This window comes from Rhinatrema bivittatum, chromosome 9 (assembly GCF_901001135.1).
Source record: "Rhinatrema bivittatum chromosome 9, aRhiBiv1.1, whole genome shotgun sequence".
NCBI classification, from domain to species: Eukaryota; Metazoa; Chordata; class Amphibia; order Gymnophiona; family Rhinatrematidae; genus Rhinatrema; species Rhinatrema bivittatum.
This window is the reverse complement of record NC_042623.1, coordinates 10557691-10576717: the sequence shown is the minus strand read 5'-3', so window position 1 is coordinate 10576717 and position 19027 is coordinate 10557691. Positions and strand designations below refer to the sequence as shown.

Genomic DNA, 19027 nt, shown 5'->3' with positions numbered 1-19027 from the left:
ACACTGCTGGATTTCATCCCCTGAAATAAGAAGCAAGCAGAGAGATGCTAAAGGGCTTTGTATAAATTAGGGAGAACCAGCTGTTTCTGTAGCTTACTCTGCCAGCATCCCTGCTCCTTCTTCAGCGCCAATGACCATGGGCATCAGCGTCCTTTAATCCAGATTAAAGGACGCTGATGTCGCAGGCAGTGTCAGTCTTTTCTGGACCTCTGCTCTCAGTCACCGTCCCACAGGGTGCAGTATTGTCTGTCTTGTTTAATATTTACTTAGATCCCCCGTTAGACATTATTACATCGTTTGGATTTAACTTGCAGTGTTATGCAGATAATCTACAAAAATCTGCTCTTCTTTGGAGGGAGATCCGGCAGCTTCAGTCTGCACTAGTAAAGCTTGTCAGAGAGCAATTTTGTGTTGGATGAAGGTCAATAAATTGGGCCTTAATCTTCAAAGACTGACATTTTATGTACTGGTAAAGATGCTGAGTTTAAGGCGGATTTATTGATTACATTTGCGCCCATGTGAGTCTAGGGGTGATTTTGGATTTTTAATTCTGGGGGGGGGGGATCAGCAAGAGGGTCCGACGTGAACTTCACAAGGTAGGACTGCTTAGGCCTTACTGGACTGGTCCTCAGCTGAAGACAGGTTTGCGAGCTCTAGTCAAGGAGACTTGTGGTGCACGTGCCTTTAAGCAGCTTGCACAAACTGCCGCTAAGCCAGAATGCTGCTGCCCCTGCGCTTATGGGCTGCACCTTCAGCGCTCACACCTCACACCTATTTTATTTGACTTACACTGGTTACCTGTACTTTTCAGAGCAAGGCTTAAGACTGCTTGCCTTAGTTTTAAAGCTCTCTTTGGCCTCACCATAGTAACATAGGAAATTATGTCAGACAGAGACCTGTCAGGGAATCTTGAGAGATACATTCCTGGTCGCCATCGCAGGTCAACGGATGCTTCTCTTCTGTCTTTTCTGTCAGTAAGGGAATTTAGATTATTCAGGAATAGAGCTTGGGTTTTCTTCTGCATTTCTCTAACCCTGGGAACACCTTCTCTAGGTCACTTTGCTTGGAAAGGGACTATCTTCAAATTTAAGAAAAATTTTTAGAAACCCATTTGTTTTTTCTATATTTGCAATATACTGTTCTGATGATCTCGCACTAAGTTGTTTTATTGTTTGTTCGCTTGGAGCGAAGGAGATTAATTAAATGTAATAAACAAACATGTAGCAAGTTTTTGAAGTTCAGTACATTGATGCATAAAGCTGTGCAAGGATCTGGCAGGGAAGCCTAAAAACAATGGCCTCACTTCTTCAATCTAACCCATTAATCTACGATGAGGCGCCAAGGCTGGCAGTACCAGAGCGAGCCGAGGAACGACAAGGGAGAAAGGCATTTACTCAAGAACTAGCCGTTATGTAACGAATGGTATTGGAGAAATTACTTACCTGATAATTTCATTTTCCTTAGTGTAGACAGATGGACTCAGGACCAATGGGTTATGTGCTCCCCTGCCAGCAGACGGAGACAGTCAGGTTTTAAAGCTGACGTCACCCTAGATACCCCCTGCAGTGACCTCAGCCCTTCTGTATTCTCTTCAAAAGTCACTGTGGACATACTATTGAAAAAACTTGATTAAAAAACAGATAACCATAACTGTCCTCAACCAAATACTGAATCCTAGTAAGATTATAGATGCCCTAATCTAGGGACTGGATGACGGATTACCCGTAACCTCACTACATGGGCGAATCCTTGGCACCGTTCTTCGGCAGCCGTGGGCGGGATGCTGAGTCCATCTGTCTACACTAAGGAAAACAAAATTATCAGGAAGTAATTTCTCCATTTCTTAGCGTGTAGCCAGATGGACTAAGGACCAATGGGATGTACAAAACCTACTCCAGATCAGGGCAGGAGGCTGCCCATGGTCCGGTTAACATCGCCCTTGCAAAGGCTATGTCTCCAGTCTCCAGACTGCAGGTTTTACACCATCTACCATCTGCTGGAGACCAAGAAATACTGAGGGACTGCAGGTGGCACACTGGGTTATGTACAGTGACAGTGAGACTCTCTCTCTGTCTCCATCTGCTGGAAGGTAGGGCAAAACCCAGGAATCTGGACTGATCTGTGGTACTGCAGGAATTTTTTTTTTTTTAAGGGATAGAAATAGACCCTGCCAGACTGTACAGCGGCTAAGCCCCGCCGTGTGGCTGGCAGACAGGAGAGAGGAAAAAGAGAAAGAAAAGAAAACTAGCATAAAGGAAAGGAAACAGCTGCAGCTCTAGAAGAAATCACTTACACAGACTGTGGAGGAAGACAGCAAGTCTCAATACCGTGAGCCCACGGCTCCCACGACCACAGGGCGCCGTGGAAAGAGAGAGACTAGGGGGCAGGGTGATGACCTCACCTGCACATGCTCAGTGGGGCATGTTTGAGAGCTCTAGAACCTTTGAGATCAAAGTTCCGGGCCGGGCTCCATATGATGATGTCACCCATGTGTGAGGACGGACATCCTGCTGGTCCCCGGAGGAAGAAGGGTGCACCAAAGGGACTCAGGAGGATACCTGCTCGTCCCCCCCTTCCCCTCAGCCATGAAGTGCAGTTCCAGAGCCCCTCTCAAATGTCCCCCTCTGGCTACCTGCGTAGGGCTGCATCTTGCCCTGCAGCTCCGGGCCTAGCAGGCTTCTCTGGCTCAGCTCGCCGGTGACGCTGGGGCAGGTCCTCCCCCGGCGCTTCTCTCGGTCCTTCGCATTTTTCAGTTCTTTCACCTTCTGGGCTCGAATTTCCTCCGATGCCTGCAGCTTTCTTTTCAGTGTCTCTATATTAGGAGTAGAATAAAGATGATCCTAGAGAAGTGAAGAGAGGACAAAGGCTTATTCTAAAATAAAATAGAACAGCACAACCCAGCAACCCTCCCACTCCAGACCTTGTGTCTTTTGGGGCAGACCTGCGAGCTCGAAAAGATCTTCTCTGGGTTTTTGTGCCTCGTAAGTAAGAAAAAATAAATCCTTTGTATTCCAGTTCCTCGTATTTGCCGCCAGTGGAAGGGGGCAAGAGCTGAGGAAGTGGTCCTTATTGTCTCAGCCTCTGCTCCTCCCCCCTCAGCACCAGTCCCCACACAACGCACAGCGGACAAATAAAAGCAGGCTCCCGGATGATAGATCCGACTCCAGGCTGAACAGCAGCCCGGGAGGTTACCCTGGATTCACTGCAGCCCGAGAGTGGATTAACCATGCTATCCCTCCTCTACGCCCTCACTGCTTGCCGCTGTCCCAGACAGGATGCTGGGCTGCAGGGGCCCTGGCTTCGCCTATTCTTATGTTGTTATGCTTCAGACACGCCGGTCATTCCTGGGGGGGAGGAGGGGGGGCATGAAAGGAAAGAGGAGACCGAAGACCCAGTGGCCATCATTGCCTTTCCCACTCTCTTTCATAAAAGGATGCTAAACGCACACAAGCATCATTTAAAAAAAAAAACCAGGACGGTCAGATCCGAACCCGTCACTCCCATCTGCTGTCCAAGTCCCAAGTCCATTAGTAATCCACGCTTCCAAACACTGCCCAGAGCAGAGACAGCATCAGAGAAAGAACGAGACTAGCGACATTATAATGAAAGCAAGTCGCCAGCACTACACCAGATCCCAAAAACATTCTGACATTGGGAACAGAAAGTCACTGCTGAGCCTCCAACGCCACCTGATAAAAAGCAGGCACTGCAACGTGTCCGTCTCACGACCCCCTCTGCCTGCTGGAGGAGGGAGACGGGCTTGTTACCTGTTCAGGGGTGGCTCACGGGCTACAGAACGGATGTGTCAGGACGAAATCACCACCACCCCACTCCTGTTCTCATGGGATCTGCACAGCCTCCCACGTCTGGATGATGTAAACCTAAGCACGGGATCCTCAGTGCCTTCCCTCCCCCGGCCAGCGCAAGGCCCTCAGCGTCCTTAATGGGAAACGCAGTCCTGAGCCTCCCCGAATGCCCGAGGATTCCTATGCTTTCATCTTTACCCGCTGAAGGGTGATGCTGGTACAGGCGGTGCCTTCGGCTCACGCCATGCTAAGACGCTTTACCTGTAGCTGGGTCTGAATGCCGCCGGCGCAGGGGGCGGTAGCTGCTGCTTCCGGTTCCAGGCACTCCTCCCCTTTTAGAGATATGCTGCCAGCTGCTGGGGCGTGTCTTTTTAACCCTCTCCGGCCACCTTTCTTAATCTGAAATTATGAAAAAGATTACAAAAAAAAAAAAAAAAATCAGCTCAGGCCTTAAATAATATCCGGCAGTCCAAAAGCCGTCGTGCACCTGCCGCTGTTTTTTGTTCCATGGTAAAGGCGCAGCCGTGGCAACGCCGCGGAGACGGCATCCACAGCAGCATCTGGCGGCCAGCGGAGAGGATACTTGTGCCAGGCCCCCCACAGGGATGCACAGTCTGGGGCTCCTGACCAGAGACCGTCGCTACCACAGGGGGGGGGGGGGGGGGAGATTGGTGTAGGTGAGAAACCCTGGTGACCTGTGCATGGAAGGCACTAAAGAGAGCTGACACGGCTGGGTGCTCCTACTGCCAGGCCACAAGCAGAAAGGGTAACAGAAAGTTTAGGAAGATTTGAGTATTAGTGGGTGGGGAGAAGGAGCCTCACTATCCTCAGAACGTCTTGGGAAGGAAGAAAGGAGGGAGGGAGAGAGAGAGAGAGCGAGAGAGAAAACTGGGAGTGCTCTAAAAAAAAAAAAAAAGCAACAGCGCAAAACATTCATAGGGAAACGGAATTTTTAAAAGGCAGAAATATTTTCACTGGGAGGGTGAGCAGGTGGCCTAGGATGTGAATGCATCATGAGAGGTTTCTGGGAGAAGAGGAGTGGGAAGGGTCCTGCACACGCGGGGTGATGCGCTGCACCCCCAGCCAGGAGACAAGAGCCAGGGAAGTTCAGAGCCGGCTCCGCTTCCCTTTCCAGCACCTGCTTTCTTACTGCGGGCGGCACATTTTATTTATTTATTTAACATTTTTCTATACCGGCATTAAAATACACATCATATCGGTTTACAGTGTAACAGCAGGTGGCAAGTACATCAAACAGGGATGGGGGAGTGGACAAGTATCAAACATGAAGAGCTGGGCACACACACACGGTGCCATCGTGACTGGAAAGGCGTGGGATTGCAGGCAGCGGTCATAACTTGTTAAAAAGACAGAAAAACAAAACAGAGGCGAGGACTAAATGGTCAGTGGAGTGCCCCAGCGATCAGTACTGGCACCTGATCTGGAAAAGGGAAGGACTGAGGGGTTCAAATTTGCAGATGATACGAAATTATTCGACTGTGAGAACTGCGGAAGGACCTTGTGAGACTGGGAGCCCGGGGATCTGAATGCCAGATGAAACTGAATGTGGAGAAGTGCAAAGTAATGCACAGAGGGTTTTTTTTCCCCCCTTAATTATAGGTGCTGCTGGGTTCCATATTAAGATTCATCATCCAGGAAAAGGATCTTGGAGTCATCGTGGAAAATATGTTGAAATCCTCAGCTCAGTGTGTGTAGGTCTGTGACCTACTGATAAAAAGCACTCCAGAAACCTTACAACCTCCCCAAATGTCTAATTTTCGTAGATAAACTACTCCTAATGACAACTCCTTTAATCCTAAGCAGTACCCCTTTAGACCCTACATTTTCTCCTGCTTTCCCCCGATAAAACTCTGCATTTTTAACAAATGTACCTTTCTGCACCTTTGTACATAGCCTCCCCCTTTTCACATAGTTGTACCCTCCTCCCCTAACTTATGTTACTCTCAGTTGAATGTACTAACCTAAGTTCTCTGGTTCCTTGTTATACTCCTTTTGTTTTATGTTCTTTGTAAAGGCCATGCCTAATTTATATTCATTGTTCTAAGTTATCTGTAAACCGATACAATGTGCAAACGGCTGTCGGTATATAAAATCTTTAAATACATAAATAAATAAATAAAATAGCAAAAGGAAAATTGGTTCTCACCTGCTAATTTTCGTTCCTATAGTCCCACTGATCAGTCCAGACTCCTGGGTTTTTTGGGGTTTTTTTTTGTAATTTATTATTGAGTTTTACATTATAAAACATCAAGCAAAAAAAACACCTTGAGTGGAAATACAGGTAATAGAGACACTTACTAAGTTTACCACAATTCTTCAAATAAGGAAATTATTTCTTTCAAAACCTGTCTATCAAGCCCACAAAGATATCCAAATTATACAACCACAGGTATAATTATACATACATAGTATAATAATTAAAGAAATGTGACTATAGCATGTTATTAATCTTATAGAGATCTAACTTCTATAAAAGACCGCTTCATGAGGTTCCTGGAGACGAACTTAAAGGTTTTCCTTTTTTAAATAAGAACTGTGTAAGGTGAGATGGTTGAGTGAATATATATGTGTTCCCATGAAATTTTATCAAGTATTTACATGGAAACTTAAGAATGAAATACATTCCTAGCTGCAATACCTGAGGTCTTAATTGTTTCCTACGTCTCTGAGTCTGACGTGAGAGATCTGGGACCATCCGGACTCTACAGCCCAGAAATTCTTTCAGACTCCTGGGTTTTGCCTCCCCGCCAGCAGATGGAGACAGAGAAAGTTTCACTGCCACTGCCACTTAAGACAAGGTGCCGCCTCCTGCAGTCCCTCAGTATTGAACTGTAACCAAGCCAGAAATATATTTATTTTTCTTTACCGACATTCAATTTGACATATCACATCGGTTTACATACAACGTGATGTCTAAGGCATCTAAAGAAGAATCAAGTAACTATGCCTACTCCCCTACATGAACAGGGAGAAGAGCATAACCATAAAACAGGCAACAACAAAACGCCCTCACACCAAAAACCTGTGTGGGATCAACAAAGCCTGTGCTTCCTCACAGACCATACAGCAAGGGCGGGCGTCTGGACTGATCCGTGGTACTACAGGAACGAAAATTAGCAGTTAAGAACCAACTTTCCTTTCCCTGTAGGTATCCTGAAGTTCCCTTAAAGCCGCTGCTCTTGGTTACCATCCCGGTGACCGCAGAAACTGCAGCATCCACCCTGGGAACCTTGAGCAGGTAGAGCACTTCCTCAAGCAATGGATACAATCTGTCCATCGCCCTGCTGACCTTCAAACCGGTGTCCAGAGTATCCCATTCCTGCAACTATGGAACGGAAAGGACTTTGCGGGACCCTGGGAGGCCCAACCGCCCCCAGATTGGAATCCTGTGGCGAGACTTCAATGCCCCAACTCCTCCAACAGCGCTGGAATAAGTGGGCTCAGCCCCTCCTTATGGAATAAACGGACCGCCTTAGGGTCATCACCCTTGAGGGATGTACTCTGCAAGAAGGACAGAACCGGATCCAGCAGACCGACTCCATCGGTATCGAGGTCCAGGAAGAATCCATGGCAGCCGCGGGCACTGCAAACCTCAGGAGCCACTGGACCCTAGGGAGGCCCTGGACGTTTGGGTCCTGGACTGCCCCGGGGCCTCCTTGGATGCACCCCGATGTGCAGCCTTCCTGGCCTTAAAAGGCCTTATAGAGCAGGAACACAAACTCAGAAGAAAATGAAGACAACGAATCCCCCATCCCGCCGACGATCTCCCCTGGAGGCCTGGGGCTGCGGAGACGGGGGGGAGGGAGATCTGAACTCTCCCTCCACGGCCTGCACCGCCCCAAGACATGGGGGACACTGCCTGTGTTGCCTGCAGAGCTCCCCGATGGCCCCTCCCCCCCCCGGGGAAGCATCGGGAGCAAAGGCCGGCGCAGGAAAGACACGACCACGCCCCGCGCCGCATCCACAAGCGAGACCGGGACCTCCCCCGGGTCAAGCGCCGCACGGGAGAGGCGCCGAACCAGTCAGGGGAGAGAAGAAAATAAAAGCTCCGACGTTGGCTGCCAAACGACGGGACTGAAGAAAGGCGAAAACGCACCACCCCCGAAGGGAAGAAACAAAACCTCTCACTGTAGATGCTGGAGTTTTGTTTTTTTTTTCAAACTTGAACAAACATTAACAGGAAAGGAGAAAGGTGCACGTTCCTTAAAAGCGCAGCATCAGCAGGCGGGTCCTGAAGAGGCGACAGGCTGTGAAGATCCCAGAGGGCGAGTGATCCGGGACCCCCGGGCATCAGCCCTGTCCGGCCAGGGATCAGAGAAACATGGGGTCCCCGAACCCCTGCTCTCAAGTCTCACACGCCAGAAGGGATGACCCCACCAGGGCCTAACAACCTTCTGGGAGGCGCAGACAGAAGCCTATTTCTATTTTATTTTTTTGTTAGTCAGACTGCAGGCTTCGCACCTCCACCATCTGCTGGAGTCTCAGAAATACTGAGGGACTACAGGAGGCGCCTGGTCTTAAGTGGCAGTGTCAGTAACACTTTCTGACTCCCATCTGCTCAAGGGGAGGCAAAACTCAGGAGTCTGCACTGATCTGGGGACATACAGGGAATAAAATGTTAGGAAGTAATAGGAAAGGAACGGAGAATAAAATGGAGAAATTGCTTACCTGATAATTTCGTTTTCCTTAGTGTAGACAGATGGACTCAGGACCAATGGGTATAGTGTACTCCTGTTAGCAGTTGGAGACGGATCAGATTTCAATCTGACGTCAGCCCCCAGTGGATATGTGTGTGTGACTGACTGAATGATTAACTTAATAATTTGGTTAACTTGAATAACTTCATAACTTGGTTAAACGTTAAAACTTGATTAACTTGAACTAGTTGATTGACTATAGCTGGAGATCGCCAGTGTACTCAGCCGGAAGGCGTCGACACCCGGCAGGGTGGATGCCCTAGGTAAATGAAAACATGGCTTACCCTTGAATCATTTGAAGGACCATGCGTGACGGCAGCCAAGGGTGGGATGCTGAGTCCATCTGTCTACACTAAGGAAAACGAAATTATCAGGTAAGTAATTTCTCCATTTCCTAGCGTGTAGCAGATGGACTCAGGACCGATGGGATGTATGAAAGCTACTCCCGAACCGGGTGGGAGGCTGCCCACGACCCACTTAGTATTGCCCTTGCAAATGCCGTGTCCTCCCGAGCCTGAACGTCCAGACGGTAGAATATGGAGAAGGTATGGATGGAGGACCACGTTGCCGCCCTGCAGATCTCGGCAGGTGACAACATTCTAGTTTCTGCCCAGGATACTGCCTGGGCTCTGGTAGAATGGGCCTTGACCTGTAGAGGTGGTGGCTTGCCAGCTTCTACGTAGGCCGCCTTGATGACTTCCTTGATCCAGCGGGCAACGGTTGCCCGCGAGGCTGCTTCCCCTTGTCTCTTTCCACTGTGAAGGACGAAAAGGTGGTCCGTTTTTCGTACGGGTTCGGACATTTCCAGGTATTTGGACAGGAGTCTGCCGATGTTGAGGTGGCGCAGACTACGGGCTTCATCTGAATTCTTCAGGCCAACCGTCGTTGGTAGCGAGATGGTCTGGTTAAGGTGGAAGTGAGAGACCACTTTGGGGAGGAAGGAGGGAACCATGCGTAGTTGGATGGACCTCGGGGTGAACCTGAGGAACGGCTGGCGGCAGGACAGTGCTTGTAGTTCCAATATGCGGCGGGCTGAACACACCGCCAGCAAAAACACCGTCTTTAAGGTTAACAGGCGGAGGGACAGGCCTCGGAGGGATCTGAAGGCAGTTCCCGCTAGGAAGTCCAAAACGAGATTGAGATTCCACAGAGGTACCGGCCACTTTAGTGGTGGGCGAATGTGTTTGACTCCTTTCAGGAAGCGTGACACGTCCGGGTAAGAAGCTATGCTGTCGCCCTCGCTCTTGGAGCCGTAGCATGACAATGCGGCCACCTGTACCTTGATGGAATTGAGGGACAGACCCTTCTGTAAGAATTCCAGGATCACGGGAACTTTAAATGAGTGTGGCTTGATGTTGTGGTCTTCACACCAGGCTTCAAATACTCTCCAGATCCTTATGTACGTTAGCGATGTGGAGAACTTGCGTGCTCGGAGGAGAGTGTCGATTACCGCCGCCGAGTATCCGCTCTTCTTCAGGCGAGCCCTCTCAATGGCCAGACCGTAAGAGAGAATTGAGCTGGGTCCTCGTGGAGGATCGGACCTTGTTGTAGCAGGTCCCTGTGTGGGGGCAAGGGTAGGGGGTTACCTGCCAGTAATCTTCTCATGTCTGCGTACCAGGGTCTTCTTGGCCAATCTGGAGCCACCAGAAGAACTAGTCCTTGTGTAGTTGTATCTTGTGAATGATTGCGCTCAGTAGGGGCCACAACGGGAAGGCGTATAGTAGGGTCCCCATGGGCCAGGGCATCGATCCCTTGGGACTGCGGTTCCCGCCTGCGGCTGAAGTATCTGGATACTTGGGCGTTGGATCTGTTTGCCAGAAGGTCCATGTCCGGAGTCCCCCACCGATTCACTATCATCTTGAAGGCTGCGGACGACAACTTCCATTCTCCTGGGTCTAGACTTTCCCTGCTGAGGAAGTCTGCCATGATGTTGTCTTTCCCGGTGATGTGGACGGCGGATATCTCCTGGAGGTTTGCTTCCGCCCACGCCATCAGGGGGTCTATTTCTAGGGACACCTGTTGGCTCCTGGTTCCCCCCTGTCGGTTGATGTAGGCCACTGTTGTGGCGTTGTCCACCATTTCTCTGACCGCTTTGTTTCGAAGTCTGTGAGCGAACCGCAGGCAGGCTCGTCTGACTGCCCTTGGGCGGTTAACTCCTCGCAGTGTGCTCCCCATCCTCGTAGACTGGCATCTGTGGTGAGTATGGTCCAGGTTGGGGAGGATAGTCTTGATCCCCAGCTCATGTGGCTGGCCTGCAGCCACCACCGTAGCTGGGTCCGAACTCTGCCCAGGAGTACAGTGTAGTTCTGGGACCGTGGGCTCCACCGTGATAGAAGTGAGCGCTGTAGGGGCCTCATGTGGGCTCTTGCCCATGGCACTACTTCCAGTGTGGATGCCATCAGCCCGAGGACTTGCAGGTAATCCCATGCTGTGGGACGAGGATCGTTCAGCAAGGTTTGCAGCCGGTTCCACAATTTTGATCTCCTTGTGGGAGTCAGGTTGACCTTGTCTTCCTTGGTGTCGAATCGGACTCCTAGGTATTCCAGCGACTGTGAGGGCTGTAGGGAGCTTTTGTGTGTGTTGACCACCCATCCTAGGCTCTCCAGTAGAGTTATGACTTTGCCCTGATCAGCTAATCATCTAGGTAAGGGTGAACGAGGATTCCTTCCTTCCTCAGTGTTGCCGCCATCACCACTATTACCCTGGTGAACGTCCAGGGTGCTGTGGCTAGCCCGAAGGGTAGTGCCCGGAACTGGTAGTGACGGTTCAGGACTTTGAAGCGTAGGCAGCACTGGTGTTCCTAATGAATTGGGATGTGCAGGTAGGCCTCCGAAAAATCCAGGGATGTGAGAAACTCTCCTGGTTGTATCGCCCTTATAACGGATCGTAAGGTTTCCATGCGGAAGTGGGGAATCCTGAGGTGGCGGTTGTCCCATTTGAGGTCCAGGATGGGTCTGAATGTTCCCTCTTTCTTGGGGACAATAAAATAAATGGAATAATGTCCAGTATTTATTTCCTGTGGAGGCACTGGGGTTATGGCCTCAAGGGCCAGTAGTCTGGACAGTGTAGCTTCTACTGCCGCCCTCTTGAAGGGGTCGTGGCAGGGGGACTCCATGAACTTGTCTGGAGGGGTTCGGAGGAAATCCCCTCCCGAATGATGGCTAGGACCCACTTGTCCGATGTTGTTATCTTGACCCATCTGCGGTAGAATAGGGCTAGTCTGCCCCCTATGGCTTCTTCCCTTGGATGGGTCGGCTGAATCTCATTGTGGGGTGCGGCTGGGGCCTGCACCCGAGCTGGTTCCCCTCTTGTTGTGCTTGGTCCGAAAGGACTGGTTCCTGCCCGTAGGGCGGGGGGTTTGATAGTTGCTCCTGTAAGGATTGAAGTGCTGTGAACCTCTGCCCCTGGAGGACCTGGGGAAGGTTCGCTGGTTTCTCTTAGTCTTATCCTCCGGCAGGCGCGGCAATGGGGATTCGCCCCATTTGTCGGCCAGTTTCTCTAGTTCGCTGCCGAACAGGAGGGATCCTTTGAAGGGCATCCTTGTGAGGCGTGTTTTGGAAGATGCGTCGGCCGACCAGCTTCGGAGCCAGAGTTGCCTTCTGGCCGCCACCGCAGATGACACTCCTCTGGCCATGGGAGAACCAAGGCATCCACTCCTTCCGCGCCGTGCTCTCTTCTGCGACTGAAGAAGCGTGGAGCTTTCGCGTTTTGCCGAGTGGCCATGAGATCTAGATGAGGAGTTCCCCATCGACGGAAAATCAGCTGAACTGCTGCGTCAGACAGATCCCACTCTCTGGGATCTAAGCGTTGACGGCTTAGGAAGTCTGCCTGAACATTGTCCACTCCCGCTATGTGGGAGGCCGCTAGCTGGGCGAGATGGAGTTCCGCCCTCGCCATCAACTTGTCCGTTTCCCGGGATACGTGACGGCTCCTTGTTCCTCCCTGATGGTTGACATATGCTACTGTCGTCACGTTGTTGGAGAGTATCCGTACCGCTCGCCCCTGGACCAGGGGAAGGAAACGCTGCAATGCTAGACGGACAGCTCTGATTTCCAGACGATTTATCGGCCATTGTGCCTGCTCGAACGTCCATCGACCCTGCGTCGACAGTCTCTCGCAAACTGCCCCCCAGCTGGAGAAGCTGGCATTCTTGGTGATGATCACCCATTGGGGAACCTCCAGGACCACTCCCCGCAATAAGTGATCCAGATGGAGCCACCAGAGCAGGCTGTCCCTGGCCAAGTCCGGCAACGGTAGTCGTGCTTGAAACTCCCGAGATACCGGCTTCCAGCGAGAGAGCAATGCACTCTGTAGAGGACGCAGATGTGCGAAGGCCCAAGGAACTAAATCTATAGTGGAAGCCAAAGAGAGAATGTGGTTAGTGCAGTTAGTATAGCTCTGTTTAAAAAAGGATTGGATAAGTTCTTGGAGGAGAAGTCCATTACCTGCTATTAAGTTCACTTAGAGAATAGCCACTGCCATTAGCAATGGTTACATGGAATAGACTTAGTTTTTGGGTACTTGCCAGGTTCTTATGGCCTGGATTGGCCACTGTTGGAAACAGGATGCTGGGCTTGATGGACCCTTGGTCTGACCCAGTATGGCATTTTCTTATGTTCTTAGTAGCTGGAGATAGTCCCATGCCGTGGGGAGTGGAAGGCAACCGAAGCGCTGAACTTGGGCGAGTAGGACTTGTGCCCAGTCCCGACGAAGAAAAATCTTGCCCAGACTGGTATTGAAATATGCCCCTAGGAAGTCTATTGTCTGTGAAGGTGCAAGACTGCTCTTGGACAGGTTGATGACCCATCCGAGAGAACGAGGAGCTGGAGGACTCTGTCGACCACTCGCTGGCACAGATCTCTGGACTTCGCTCAGATAAGCCAATTGTCTAGGTAGGGGTGCACTAAGATTCCTTCTTTCCGTAGAGCCGCCGCTACGACCACCATCACCTTGGTGAAAGTGTGCGGCGCAGTTGCCAGACCAAATAGCAGAACCTGGAACTGAAAATGTTGGCCAAGGATCTTGAAGTGGAGATAGTGCTGATGATCCTGGAAGATAGATATGTGTAGATAGGCCTCTGTCAAATCCAAGGAAGCTAGAAATTCCCCCTCGTGTACCACTGCTATCACGGAGCGTAAGGTTTCCATCCAGAAATGTGGAATCTTGAGGGATCTGTTGACCATCTTGAGGTCGAGGATTGAATGAAAGGATCCTTCCCTTCTTGGGGACCACGAAGTAGATGGAATAATGGCCTGACCATTGTTCCTCCAAGGGCACCGGGAGAATGGCCCCTAAGTCCAGGAGACGATCTAGCGTCTGGCGAATTACGCATTGTTTGTGCACTGGTCCTCAAGGGGAGAAGACAAACCGGTCTCTTAGAGGTCGAGCAAATTCTAAAGCGTAGCCGTGCTGTAGAATATCCAGGACCCATTGGTCGGAGGTGATTTTGACCCACTCCTCGTAATAGAGAGACAGCCGTCCCCCTATCCTGGGCATCAAGGAGTGGGCCAGCAACACTTCATTGAGAGGACTTGGAGGGAGCCCCTTGCGAGGGGTTATCCCTGGTTGGTCTTCGTCCCCGAAAGGAATGGGACCAGGACTGTGACCTGGAGGAGGGAGTCCTCTGCAGAACTGTCCGAGATTGGCAGAAACGATGTTGACCCCGGAATCGGGTGCAAGTAGCACTGAAACTCCTGACACTCTGAGGACGATCTTCGGGTAACTTGTGTACCTTATTCTCACCAAGGGACTTGATGAGTTGGTCCAGCTCCTCACCAAACAGTAACTTTCCTTTGAATGGCAGGGAGCCCAGCTGAGACTTGGAAGAAGAATCCGCCGACCAATTGTGGAGCCAAAGCAGGCGTCTAGCCGAGACTACAGAAACCATAGACCTGGCCAGTAACCGGAGTAGGTCGTAGATGCATCTGCCCCATAAGCTATGACCGTTTCTAGTCGTTCTGCCTGCTGTGCCTCCTGTGGAGATAGCTCTTGAGCACTGAGCAGCTGTTGCACCCATCTGAGGCCTGCTCTTTGCCTAAGAGAGCTACAGACAGTCGCTCTGAACCCCAGAGCTGACACCTCAAAAAAACTCTTTAGGTAAACCTCTAGCTTATAATCCTGCATATCTTGGAGAGCTGCTCCCCCAGTGACTGAGATAGTCATTCTTTTCGTGACCACTGACACTGACGCATTCACCTTGGGGACCTTGAGGAAATCAGAGTCTTCAGGAAGTGGATACAACTTGTCCATCACTCTGCTGACCCTCAGAGAAGCTTCCGGAGTATCCCACTTCCTGGACAACTGGAGGAGCATAGGATGAAAAGGGAACGTCTTGGCTGGTGGACAGAGGCCTGCCAGGACGGGATCACCCTTCTTTGTCGTTGTACTGAGGCTTGAGGTATCTTGTGGGGCCTCAATGTCCACTTCGTCCGGTACATGAGGAATAAGGGGATCTAACTCATCCCTCTGAAAAAGACGTAACACCCGTGGGTCATCACCTTCTACTTGCATCGCAGGCATCTGATCGTCCAGGTCTGGGTCGGTATCCGGATCCTGATGAGTGGGTTTGTGAACACGAGGGTGAGAAACCACCCGTACCCGGGAGGACCCTTGTGACGGGGCCCCTGACGCTTGAGGTACTCCCCCCTCCTGTAGATCCCTGAGGCAAAGTTGGTCCTGAGCCTCGTGGGAGCCCTGGTGTTTGGAGGGGGTGCCCCAGTATTCCCAGACTCATCCAGCCTAACCACCTTGGAAGGAGGAGGGGCGGAGGCTGGGTCCATCCGAGCCAGATAGGCATTATGCATCAAAAGGATAAAGTCCGCGGAGAAAGGCTGAGGGGAAGGTGGGCCCGGTAGCAGATTCTCAGGAGGGTTCCCCGATGGAGATTCTGGATCTGGGAGGTTTGCGAGAGTTAGAATCGGCGGCGCCAGCAGAAATCCACCATCAGATACTGAGTCTGGCTGCGTTGGAACAGGCAGAGCAGGAGACAAAATGGCCGCCGTTCCTGCGTTGGATGGGAACGGGGCCGGCCTTCCTGAAGCCGTGCACACACGAGCGCACGAAGTAGTACGCCCCCCTGGGCTCGAGGTGCCTTCCCCGCCGGGGAGACACCTTGCACATAGGCCTTCACGGGAGAGCCGCGATCCGGGCTCTCCACAGGCACAGCATTGCGCCGGGCGCGGCATCGGAGGGGAAATCAGGTCCTGTGCAACAAGCACCCTCCGGAGACTGCCAGCAGCTACAAGCAAAGCCTGCGCTGGCAAGGTAAATAAAGGCTGATAGGATTAGAACAGAGGAACGGAGCCTCTCTGTTAGGGCTGCTCTGAGGAAAACGACGTCTCAGAGCAGCAGGCCGGAGGGGGAGAGGTTGGACCACCAACGTGCATCCCAGCTGCCAGCAAAATAGTTAAGAGGATTCCTGTGAAAAAAGGCAAAAGTACAGAACTTACCCCAATGTGAAAAAGAAATACATAGACAATTTGGAAGCACCAAAGTTCTGCCTGCAAGTTTCAGAATGATTGAAAGTAAGGCAAGCTCTTTCACAGATCCTCTATATTTATTTATTTATTTTATTTTAATATGATCCATCCAAAGAAAGAAAATAGTAAGAAATCTATCAAGATTACAGGGGGACCGCAGGTGCCACCTTCATCTGCTGGAGTCAGAGTAATACTGAAGGGACGCAGAGGGCGCTCCAACCTATAAGGGGCCGTCCTTACAATTTTGCTCTGACTCCCTCTGCTGGAAGGGGGACACAACCCACGGTCTGGACTGATCCGGGTACGTACAGGGAAAGTATGTTTTCATTCATGTGCATTCACCCTGTGGAATTTGTTGCTGGAGGCTGTGGGCAAAGCACCTAGCGCAACTGAGTTTAAAAGGGGCTGGACAAGTTTCTGGAGGAAGAGTCCATAAACCATTATTAGCTTAGGTAGATTTGGGAAAGCCATCTCTTACCCTGGGGGTGAGCAACAAAAATCAGATCTAGTTTTAGGGATCTGCTGGATACTTGTGTCGTGAACTGGCCAGCGTCGGAGGCAAGAGGCTGGGCTCAGTGGACCTTAGGTCCGACTCAGCACGGCGTAGCTTATGCTCTTATGAAAATATGAAGCAAAATGGTAGAACCAAGGCAGGTGTGGCAAAGCCGAAGGAACGGCCTTCCGATATGGCAAGTAAAGCCTCAAACCGGTCCAAACGCATCAGCACACAGAGACGATGTGCGTTTCTTATCGTCCTACCAACCTGGGGGTGCTCGGGGAAGTTAAAGATGCTTGGAATGACGTCATCTCGCAACCTTTTGGTCTGTCCTGTGGTGTCAAAGCATTTCTCTTCAAAGTGGAGACTGCAAAGCCGCTGGTACCGCGAGGGCATCCACAGCTCACCGGTGCTGGTGGCCCTCTCCACCGCAATTCGCCATTTCTCAAGCAAAATGGGATTTGACTTGGGAAATCTGCAATGCAAGTCAAAAAGCTAGTTTAAAAAAAAAAAAAAAGACACCCCAAGCCTCCGTCAGTCCTGCGTGGATGAAGCCAGGGTGCATCAAGTGCTATGCAGGGGTTCACCTCCTGTATAAGGGATGTTTGGGTACACGGAGACAAGTTTCCAATTCCAGGCCACAGGAAGAAAAAAATAAAATAAATAAACATGGCATTTCCCCCCAAAGCTTCAATTGTTTCCAAACCTTAGTATCTCCGGGGAGGAAGCTATCGGAGATGATGTGGGATCCTACGAGGCTTACACTTGGGTTGATACTGGTTTTATTTCAGTGATTTGGGTCTACTTTGGGCTTAGCTATACATTTTTTTTTTTTATGCAAACCACAAGTGACCCAGATCATCTCTTTCTTCTCTCTGGTACCCTCCCATAAGCAGTAACCTGACCTTGCTTTGCACACCGTTGGTCCTATTGGACTGCAGGAGGCTTTCCGGTTAGACCTGGGAAGCCAGGGTTTGATGATCTGCTGTCGCTCCTTGTGACCTTCAGCAAGTCAGGAGATGGAAATACCTACAGAACCTGAACGTACATTGCCTTCAGCTACCCATAAATAAATAACGTTACCGGTGAAATGTTATCCCCTTCTCTCTCGCTTCCAGGGTGTATCTCGATTTGCAACCAAAGGCAGCACAGGACACTGGCATCTTAGTTCTGCTCTTGAAATACAAAAAAATCAGATTAATTTACTCTAAGCAAATTATCAAAAGCTAATATACATTTATTTAACACATTATCAGTTATGAACAGGCCCAGTTTGGCTTTTGTTTTAAACATATCTGTTCAAGTTGCCTCGCTTCATTCTGATAGTGGATTTCTGCTGAATCTAGCCTGGCTATCATTTTAAATATTCAGCAGCTTCACCGTACACTCCTGCCTTTTCCATAAATGTGACCAATCTCTTTTATCACAAGGATAAGAGTATCTTAGCCTTGTGGTAAAAGACTGTAATGTAATGTTTGACAAATCTCTCAAAAAGAGCAAACAAAGCCCTACTGTAATCCTTAGCGACATATTCAGTACCAAAATACAGTTTCTGCTGCCTCTTCTGGATTGTGGCAAAGGGGAAACCGAGCCATCAGATTTACCAGAGGCTCCATCCAAACTCAGAGGACAACTCCTGTCCTTTCACCAGACAACCCCCCCAGGGTCCAGGCTTCGGGATGCAAGCTAAACTTCTCTCATACTGTGTCCTTGTCTTAAGTCAGTGACAACACATGCAGCAGAATCCGCAGACGTGTAGGAACTTCAACGTGAACGCTTCCCGCTACGGCTCCCAGGAACCGGACCACCATTTCACATAGGCCACCTGAGCTGGGACGTGAGCTGGTGGCTGTCACTATTCCCCCTGAGCCAGCCAGTCCCCACCAGTTACATCAGAACAACCTAATTTACTCTCCGACATAGAAAGGGTCTTTCTTCTTCTGCCCTGCAAATGATACTCCTGGGGGAATTCTGCGCTACTGCGGAATGCAGAATTCCTCCTCCGCGCAGATTTCCTCCCTCACCCTCGCAGATTTCATCGCCAACGCACAGATTTCCTCCCTCGCTGCCCTCGTGATTTTCTCCTGCACTGGAAAAGGATAAAAAAAAGAAAAACCGGAAGCATGCCACGCACGGACAGCGACATCAGGTGGCACACGGCGAGTGGGGGCATCGCATCGCCGCGCGGCACCGGCGGCTGGAGGAGCAAGCAGCAAGGAGGAGAAGAGGGAGAGAAAGAAGGGAGGGGAACAGAGGGGAGGGGGCAAGTGAAAGAAGGGGGAAAGAGAGAAAGAAGGGGGAAGGAGAAGAGAGGGTAAAAGGAGGAGAAGAGGGAGAGAGAGAGAAGGGCGGGGAAGTCAGGTGGCGCACGGAGAGTGGGTGCATCGCAGCGCGGCACGAGGTAAGCAAGCAAGGAGAAGAGGGAGATAGAGAGAAGGGAGGGGAACAAAGGGGAAGGGGGTAAGAGAGGAGCTAAAGAAGAGGCCCTGGCCCTGAGAGTGTGTGTGTTTGAGCCCTTGTGTTTGTTGT

At 50.6% G+C, this 19027-nt stretch overlaps 1 protein-coding gene across 2 annotated transcripts in view; it reads right to left on the bottom strand.

Annotated features, from left to right (window-relative positions):
* THAP9 (THAP domain containing 9) overlaps positions 1 to 19027 on the bottom strand; it is a 60366-nt gene that overhangs the window by 31077 nt on the left and 10262 nt on the right. Inside the window, exons 2-5 of one of the 2 annotated variants that reach the window (XM_029615864.1) lie at positions 17582 to 17673; positions 16766 to 16973; positions 4068 to 4205; positions 2633 to 2840 (exon numbers count right to left, since the gene is read on the bottom strand). In XM_029615864.1, coding sequence (XP_029471724.1) covers positions 2633 to 2840; positions 4068 to 4205; positions 16766 to 16973; positions 17582 to 17661 — 634 coding nt within the window. In that variant the 5' untranslated portion in view covers positions 17662 to 17673. The remainder of the gene's footprint in view (positions 1 to 2632; positions 2841 to 4067; positions 4206 to 16765; positions 16974 to 17581; positions 17674 to 19027) is intronic. The other variant, XM_029615865.1, reaches the window with a different exon arrangement.